We start from the raw sequence: 9418 nt of genomic DNA, 5'->3' as shown, positions 1-9418 counted from the left end.
AAAATTCCAAGCTTGCCAACCCCCCCCCCCCCCCCCCCCCAAAAAAAAAAATGTTCTGGGACTAATAGCTATGGCAATTAATTGCTGCCAAATTTGTAGACTTGTGGGGAGCCCCAAAGGCTAGATAACATGAATCCACATGCCAGACAGCACCTGCATGTGGGGGCCTATCCATGGACAGTTCCAATGCAGAGGTTTGGGCTGGTGCATGGGGTTGCTCTGCTGTTGCATCCAAAACATGTGGGGTCAGGCCAGCATGTAGCAGGTTACATCCATGAACTGACCCTGCACACTGATCCCACATGCAGGATCTAGCCTGGGACCCGATGCCACTCATTAGGCCCATAAGGCCAAAAAGGTTGAGCATCACTGTGTTAATTTTCCTGAAGCTGATATTGATTTAATATACATATCAAGTAGACAAAATCCATTACATGCATGGAATTTTAAGGAACACACAACTATATCAGCTTCCTAGTCATGGGATCATTATCTCTGTATCTCCCTTTTCCAAATATCTGCTCAACTTCTTCCTCAAAGTATAACTACCTTCCTCAAAAGTACTACCTTAATGCGCTGTAATCGGGTTTTGCCTGCCGTGTTAATGCACAGTAGAATTAATCCACTGCACTCATAGTGTCTTTTGTAGACACACGCTCAGTGTATGCAAGTTTTACTTTGTTCTTAAATCTCATTTCTTAAGATGTTGATCTCTTAAGTTCTACATAATAGTTATTTAAAAGCAAGTTTTTGACTTCTAGTAATGAGGCCAGTATTGCAAAAGTGTCTCTAAAACTGTTTCTTGAGAAAACCTGAACATTGAATCCACAGTTTGTATACAGTAGTCGACAGCGACCCAAGCTTTAACGAGAAATCCATGCACAGAAATGAGTGCATTGGTGCTCTTGCACTTTGATAAGTGAGCAGCCAGGTGCTTCCCATGCTCATGTATGTGATTTGAATGTGTGACTGTGCAAAAGCAAAGCTGCACCATTATACATGCATTTCCCTTTTCAGAAATCTTTACCTTGACATTGATGAACTCTAATGTGTAATCTGTTTTTAGAAGCATGGAAGGGGAAGGAGGTCGTGACTTGCACTCATGGTTGTAGAATACTTCATGTGGTTAGTAGCATAACACTGCTATGAGATATTTTTGGTTTCAGACATATTTTCTCACTTACTGCAGAGCACATGTTACCGTGCAGTGACACCGTCTGGCTGTTCCTATATTAAGCTACTACATTAGTCATTGTGCTTGAATTTCAATCCGCCTCTATGCAGCCCCAACTATTTAATTACTACACAAGAAGACTTCAGTAGAGGGGAACTGAAAAGTGAAATGCAACCCTGCAGCTTGTGGCCAGTGTCCTCTATATCCTTTCCTCCTCCCCAGTTAAGGTTCTTTATATCATTTTAATAAATAGCAAGGAGAACTTTTCAGCTGTACATGTGGGATACACAAGCAGTACTATATTCTTACCCATACCTAAATTCCCTGGCACAATTGCATATGATGCAGAGGTTCTTGAGCTGGCTGTAAGCAGCAAGAATACATTGCACCCATGTGGATGAGACCAGATAAAGGTGCCAAAAGAAGGAAAATGGGTAGGTCCTCAGATCATCCCCCAAAAGGAAAAGACCTGACTTCCTGTGCCAGAAGATTACAGCACTTCTGAATTATGACCTTTTGGCTCCAGGCAGGTTTAAAAAACAATTAACTGGGGATGTAGCTACAAAATATGTTTACTGTGGAGTTGACTAATTAGCTCTGCAGTAAACGTCTCATGTGCAGGGTTATTATGCTGCAGTAAACTAATAAACTCTGCAGCAAATAAATTCCTCAGTAAATATTTGTACTACCTTGCTGCAGAGTGTTTTACTCTGAGGCACCACACATGTAGATGCTGACATGGCTTGCTGGGGCATGTGGGTGCTTCAGTGTGGGGGCTGTCTGCTGACTAGCACCACACTAGAGTATCCTCATGAGCCAGCCAACCACAGTACATTGAGCCAGGCAGGAGAAGACCTGCACTGGCAGGCTGAATCTCCCACCCCAGGTCCCCTGCCAGTCAGGACTGCTCCAATCTGGCTCAGCATGATGCAGTCCTGGGTGCATGTTCAAATAGTGTGCTCAAGAGCAATGAACTCCAGTGCTTATTTATTGCTTTGAATTGCATGTGTAGATATGCCCACAGTGAAGTAGTGGAGTAGGTCAGAATTTGATAACTTTTTAAATGTGGCTTCTTACAATTCAATGCAACGCTATTCAGCACTGGAAAAGGACAGGTTAGCACCCAATAATAAATATAACTATACTGATAATGCTGATGTCAGATATTATTATTGTAATAATGAATTCCAGTTATTTACCCCAATCCATGCAACCTTGAAATCAAGAGCCTCAGAGACCATGCCTGAAGGCTCATATTAAAATTAAAATGTATGAATCAGTTCTCAACTTGGATCATCAGAGACCCCAGACTGATTCAATATTGTTCAGTGTGACAGTGACAAATGTTTTCCCTCTAGGACAGGCATAATTTTTCCAGAGCTGTACTTGGAAACATTAAATGAGCAAGCTGAAGAAGCCCCACTGAATTTGGCTGCTGAACAAAGAAAAGGCTAACTTTTCATCAGCTATATTTCAAATATGTGATAAATAGAAATAGCAGAAAGCCTAACTTTATCAGTTTTGACTTGAAAGAGATGATCTGCAAATCAAATGGCTGTATTGGGGGCTGATTCTTTGGAGGATTCTGATATCTCCAGTTTGTTCCAACTTCAGTGGAAAGAGAGGATTACTTTGCAGCTCTCAGGAGGTATTCAACCCATCTCAGGTTTTGGCCACTATATTGTGGAATTATGCAGAAAATGTTTCTTCTAAAGGACAAGTCCTATTGAAGTCTTGCCTTCTTTGAGAAAAGAAAATCATGCACCAGAGAGGAACAAGAAACAGAAACACTTGAGGAAGCTGTAAATGCTTGGCAAACACATAGGCAGCATATGATATTGCCTGTGGTAATTCTAAACATAGTCCTCCGTTCAAGAAAGTCTTTAGTCATATGCTAAAGTACCACTGAAGGACTTCAGCACAACCCTACAATACATGCTAAAGCAGGAGTAGGCAACCTTTTCTGATCACAGACCAAAATGACCCACCCTGAGTCAGAGGTGAAAAGAAGGATGCTAGAACCTGGCTACCATTAGCGCTTTTCCCCATGGTGGCATGTGGAGAGCACCCACAGTTGAAGCACCTGCCAACAAATGCTGCAGAACATCCAGGTCCATGAGCTGGAATCAATAACTCCATGGTCTGATGGTTACCAACTCCTGTACTAAAGTATCATCCCATACTAAAACCATGACCTCCACATTGCCAACACCAAATCTTTAAAACCAGAAGCATAACATTTTCCAGTAGAATATTTTTCTGTCAGAAAAGACTTTCCTCGCTCCCACTCCCCCAATGCCTATTTTGAGGAAAAAATGCTTTGGAATGAAAGGAAAAGTAAACGACATTTAATAATATCAAAATATTCTCTCCCATATGATTTGGAATGTTTTAGAATTACTTGATTTCTCATTGCAACATGACTTCTCTTTGAAAATATTATTTTGTATTAAAAATAAAAAGTTGATACTGGAATACAGAGTATATGCTATATGAAAAATAAATATACATATAAACATAACATATTATATGGCATGGCTTTTTAAAACTGTTCTAAAAGAATCAATATTCTTTGCTTTTGATCAAATTAAGAAACTTGAATAGAAATTACAGTTTTTAATTTGTAGTATTAATTCTTTTTTTCCTCTAAAGCACATGGCATTGGCCTATAAACAGGGATCCTAGATAAAAAAAACAAACAAACCACAAATTCTCTAATAAAAATAACCACAAATTCTCTAATAAAATCCCCAAATCCACAATTAAAATGAATATGAATATATATAGGGATCAAATGAGCATATATATATGTGTGTGTGTGTGTGTGGATATATACATATATATATAGGGATCAAATGAACACAATGTTTTATTAATATATATAATTTTAAAGCAGCTTGGAAGCCTACCAGTGCCTCAATCACTGTAATACAATAAATTCTAAGTACTTATACATTTTGGTATTTGATTTTGGGATTTTTATGATGGAAAATCAGAGCTCCCCATGCCCTCTTAGCTTACCAGGATGCGGGTCCACATCCCTCACTCCCCACCCACAGCACCCTGCCCCACCAGCCCTGCTGGAAGGGGCCCCCAGCTGCCAGGATTATGGGGCAAGGGACCCAGATCTGCAGCCCCCTGCTCCCCGCAGAAGCGCCTGAGCCCCAGCTGCTGCCTGCAAGATGCTGCTGTGGCTCGAGTGGGGAGCCTGCCTTCTCCTCACCTGCAGGTGGCATGGCCATAATGGAGCCTGTGAGTGGGCTGGTGCAGACTGCCTGCTACTAGCTCAGGTGGCTGACGGGGGTGCCTCCACACTACTGCATGCAATGCTGGGAGGCTAGGGGGGGCATATGTCCCCCAGATCTGTGCTTGGGGTGGGGGTAGGGATGGGGGCAAGGTGCCTGCTGTGGGCTCAGGCTCCCCAGCCTGCTGCTCTGCCCCAGGGCCTCTGCAGTCCATCGGGTGGGACCCAGCGCAGCAAGATAGAGCAGGGGCAGGCCAGGAAGCTCCTTGCTACTGCTGCAAGATCCATGCTACCTTGGAGATGTGCCCTCTGTCCACCTGGCAACAGTGAGGGGCACAGCCCTGAGCCACTGCTCCCGCTGCTCCAGCGCAGGCAGGGGGCATGTCACCAGGGCAATGCAGAGCTTACAGTGACAATGAGCTTCCCTTCCCAGCTCCGCTCTGCACCACAGTGCTGTGTACCACCTACTGAGCCAGGGAAGGGCAACAGGGCAAGGAGCTGCAGCCCACAGCAGGCAGCCTGCCCCCACCCCATGCACAGATTTGGGGGGCATGTGCCCCCCTACTCCCCAGGAGTGCGCAGTGGCAGGGAGATGGCAACCCTCCTCTGCCCCCCAGGCAAGCCACCCTTGGCCCCGTTCCAGTCCCCACTGGCCCTGCAGCCACCCACTGTGGCCCTGGACCGCAAGCCACATGCACCACTCAGCTGGGCAGCAGCTTTAGCCCCAGCCCAGCTCTGCCTTGCCCAACTCCCTCCTTCCCTATGGGGGCCTCAGTCCCCCCTCCCCACCAGGTTTGTTTGCAGGAACTGCTTTCCAGGCTCTGGGCAGCCATGTGCATGTACATGCACATGGTACCTCCTGCCTGAATGCCCTCCTCCCACTCACCCCAGTTCCTTGCAGGCTGAAATGCTGTCAGCCTGCAGAGATCTCTTTCAAAAGAGCAAAATCTGTGTGTTTCTTGGTTAAAATGAAAATGCTGTGTTTTTCTTGGGTAAAATGGAAAATCCATGTTTTTTTCTGTTTTTCCATGGGAAACAGAAAACCCAGATCTCAGCTTATGAAACGTAAGTTAAATGCATATATACATATTTGGGGTCATTTTATTTTACTCGATACGTTGAGCACTTAGTGTGAATTTAGTTCATATTTTACATCTTTTCCCCCCAAATTGAGAGCTAAAGATATGAAAGCTAAAATTCTTATACACCCTTCTAGTTCCTTGAGCTTTTAGGCAAAACAATAAAACCAAAAATGCAAGACTCAGGATAAAATAGTAAGAATCTTCAGTACAGATGATGTTTAGGAATGTAATAACACCCTGGAATCAGGATGAGATCTAATGATGTGACTGTCTAGAAATAAGACTCCTCTCTGACGGTACGAAATTTCATCCTTCCACCTATTATACTAATCCTACACCACATAAAACATAATAAAACAAGGTTACCTTTTGAATTGCAATGATTCCTTCCTGTGTATCTTTGTCAACAGTAATTTTGAAAACTCCCAAGCCATCACCATCCACAATTTTATATTCCATTTCAGCATTAGATCCCACATCAGCATCTGCAGCTTTTATTCTGGCCACCACTGAAGCCACAGGCAAGGATTCTGGAACATTATACTGATATGACCCTGTGAATTCAAAACAGTCATTAAACTTGGAGTTTTTCATGGTATGTTTCATAAAACACATATGTTAAATAATGTATAGGATGTAAAATCCTCCATTAAATTGTTGAAGGCACCATTGGCTTTCTTTTTTAAGCTTTTGAGATGAAAAATACTGCTTTGTATGCTATAGATATTATTTTTCTCTGTTCCAAATTTTACCACTAGAATTGAGAAGATGATTTCACAAGGTCTAGGAGGGCATCTTTCCAAAATGTGAAGTGAAGTCCTAAAATGAACTGTTGCTGCAATGATTCACGACAATAAGCACATTTGTCCTTGCTTATTTCCTTTTATTTTAGGTTACGTAAAAGAAAGGAGGTAAATATATGGGTGAGATCATTGTTTATTCTTATTTCATGACTGTGGGCATTTTTACACATGCTCTGTAGGTGGGGAGGTCCTTTAATTAGAGCTACTTCAAGAGCTGCTCTAATTAAAATGCCGCAGCATCTCATGTATCAGCATCCCTGCCACTAAAGCCATCAAACGAGCTTTAGTTAAAGTGCACCCCCATTTTGAAGTGTGGGTATGCTGATACACAAGATGCAGAGGCTGGCTGGAGCACACTAATTAGCATGCTGGAGCACACTAATTAGCACGCTACAGCAGACTTGATTGACTCTGCTCTGATATGCTGTAATTACAGCACATCAGAGCAGCCTCCCGGCCCAACTACAGGTATCTTCTATGTCTTGAAGCAGCAGGTTCTAAACTTAGTGGGTCTGAGTGTGTGGATTCAGTTCTTGCTCCTAACATAATAAATGTAACAGAATCTTTCTTGAAAATTCTAACCTCTTTGTTCAGGTAGAAGGTAATATAAAATGCAGCTAGAAGAGATCTGTGAATGCAGCATGTAGCCAATAACATCACCTACAGAGATAGATTCACTGTTGTTTTATTATTATCTCAAACAATTGGTGGCAGGAAATCTAATTCACCTTCTCTTTTAGACAGATGTGTTTTTCATATACACTTGAGATGAAGATAGAATGGACATGCATACATTTTGCACATTATTCTGATTTCCCATAGCAATGACTTTACAGAAACATCATGGGGAGAAAGAAAGGCATGAGATTAAATGTTATTTGTAAACAGGGTGCCTCAAGTCTGTAAATAGGCTTGTTTCTTTCCTTTTCTCTGTTAAGTCAAGAACCACCTTGGTCAAAGCATGTAAATCAAGAGTAGACAGTATTCAGGTTGTTCCAAGACTGATTACTTATGAAACATTGGCTGTCTGCACAAGAAAAAGCTTGCTGAATTGCCAAAGAAATGTGAAGTGTACAAAAGCAAGTTAAGAATTATGCCTCCTGAAGTCAAAGAACTAAAAGCTAAAGATCTGTTGCAATGCATATCTTTTATCTTTGACAGGAAGAAAGCAAAAGACATCCATAAATGTCTAGCACTGTGCATATCTTCACTTAAACTGATCCAAAATATATTGGCTAGAGAAAAACAACAATATTTATTTTAATGTAAAAATAATAAATAAATAATAATGTCTAGTCCTCAAAGGATTCCAAAGCACTTTACAAAGATGAGGATCATATGCTTAAATTTGAACATGTACATAATTTACAAAACATAAGGACAAGTAGAATAGCAATACACTTCACTAGACTCTGAGCAACTTACTACGTGGAAAGCGGGGTGGGTTATCATTGACATCCGTTAATGTGACAGTAACAGATGTGGTCCCAGATAGTCCACCGTTTTGCCCAACCATATCCTTTGCTTGAATGACAAGTAGATATTGGTCCTTAGCTTCCCTATCCATGTTGGGAAGGGCAGTCTTGATAACACCTGGAATACGTCAAACATACTACATTAGTAGTTTCACTTATTAACTGGTACAAAGATTAAATCTGTCTTAGAAACAGTATAGGAATAAGACTGAATGGTCCAGTAGCTCCATTTCTAGAACACAGATGTGAAATTCCAGTGCCAAAGGTATCCAATCTATCTATTTGGCTAAGTTTTTTTATATTGTTACCAACAAACGTGAGATCTGAGCATCTTTCATAAAAAATCAGTAAAAAAAGCCAAGTTGCTAGAGGATTCATGGAGTCTCTGATGCTCCATGTGGAATTCTATTTTACTTTGTGCACTTAAATGACATTTATCCAGCATTTTGGCACCTACACACAGTCTACAATTTCATTACCCCTGCAATGGGCATATGTAAACACAGTCATCATATATTGAGCATGCTCAGTAGACTACACACTGGCTGGGTAGGTAAGCATCTATGTACATGCATACCTGAGTGCAAGTCCCAGAAAGAAACAGGAGGAGTTGGCTGTCTCAACATTATTTGATAGTTAGACTCATCCTGGGAAAATAAGTCAGGGAGTGGACAGAAATAACACTTAAAATATTCTAAGTACATTTAAACCCCAAGGCTAAGGACAGAAATTACACAGAAACTTGTATAAGTGATCGGAAACCAGTTTAAATCTTTAACACAACAGAAGTTCAGTGCACATAAATCACTTTCAAAATGGATTAAACTAATTTAAGATGAATCTGGATGGATGTAGCATCAGACCTAACTGATTTAGGTTAAATCGGCTTACTGAACTTCTGTCCCAGATCCCCTCCAGATTCAAGTTGACTCACAGTCCCCCAGCATCCCAGGATGCTTTGCACCTCCCCTGCAAGCCCCCACCCCTTTTCAGGGTGGGCAAGCTAGCCTTGGCACAAAATGTCTGCTCCAGCTACGCAGGGAGGCATGCTCTAGTACCCCCTGGCTTCTGGCCTGGGCCACTTCAGGCATGTGGCTGCATTTCCAGAATTGAAAGCAAATGTCTGTTCATTTGCTTATTGGTTCTATCTATGCAGCTTAGACTAACCTGAAAAGATTGAATCAAAGTATCAGGCTTTTTGACTGTTCTTCGCCCTAAAGTCTAGATGTACAGGCCACTTAAGACTGCCTTAATATTCCTGGAATGTTACAAAAGCACATTGGAAAATCAAGTACTATTTTGAGCCTATATTCTGGGAACCAGCTCAATATTACACGGGGACACAAAGCATTCCATGTCCACTATCTGGTCAGTCCTCCAGGCATTCCAAACCGTACCCCTACACGCAGGCCAAGGGGCTGATCTGAAATACAGTGAGAACTCTATTGTCCAAACCCCCACTCTCAGTCCCCCATCCCCCAACTGGGGAAGGCAGACCACAGAAGCACAAAGGGGAACTTAAAGTCCTCAGATAAAGTAAGAATCCTATCCCCTTCATTCACCCACTCTTGCCACACCTTCCTTTCTCCTCCATGCTCAGCAGCTTCTCTCCTCCCAGTCATTCCCCTCCTTCCCAATTC

General features: G+C 42.1%; 1 protein-coding gene across 1 annotated transcript in view; it reads right to left on the bottom strand.

The window, feature by feature from the left end:
* LOC102388489 (cadherin-7) overlaps positions 1-9418 on the bottom strand; it is a 111703-nt gene that overhangs the window by 40075 nt on the left and 62210 nt on the right. The window contains exons 4-5 of the mRNA XM_006037542.2: positions 7729-7896; positions 5867-6054 (exon numbers count right to left, since the gene is read on the bottom strand). Coding sequence (XP_006037604.1) covers positions 5867-6054; positions 7729-7896 — 356 coding nt within the window. The remainder of the gene's footprint in view (positions 1-5866; positions 6055-7728; positions 7897-9418) is intronic.

The sequence above is a fragment of the Alligator sinensis genome, unplaced genomic scaffold, assembly GCF_000455745.1.
Source record: "Alligator sinensis unplaced genomic scaffold, ASM45574v1 scaffold1149_1, whole genome shotgun sequence".
Lineage (NCBI taxonomy): Eukaryota > Metazoa > Chordata > Crocodylia > Alligatoridae > Alligator > Alligator sinensis.
This window is presented reverse-complemented; position numbering and strand designations above follow the sequence as displayed.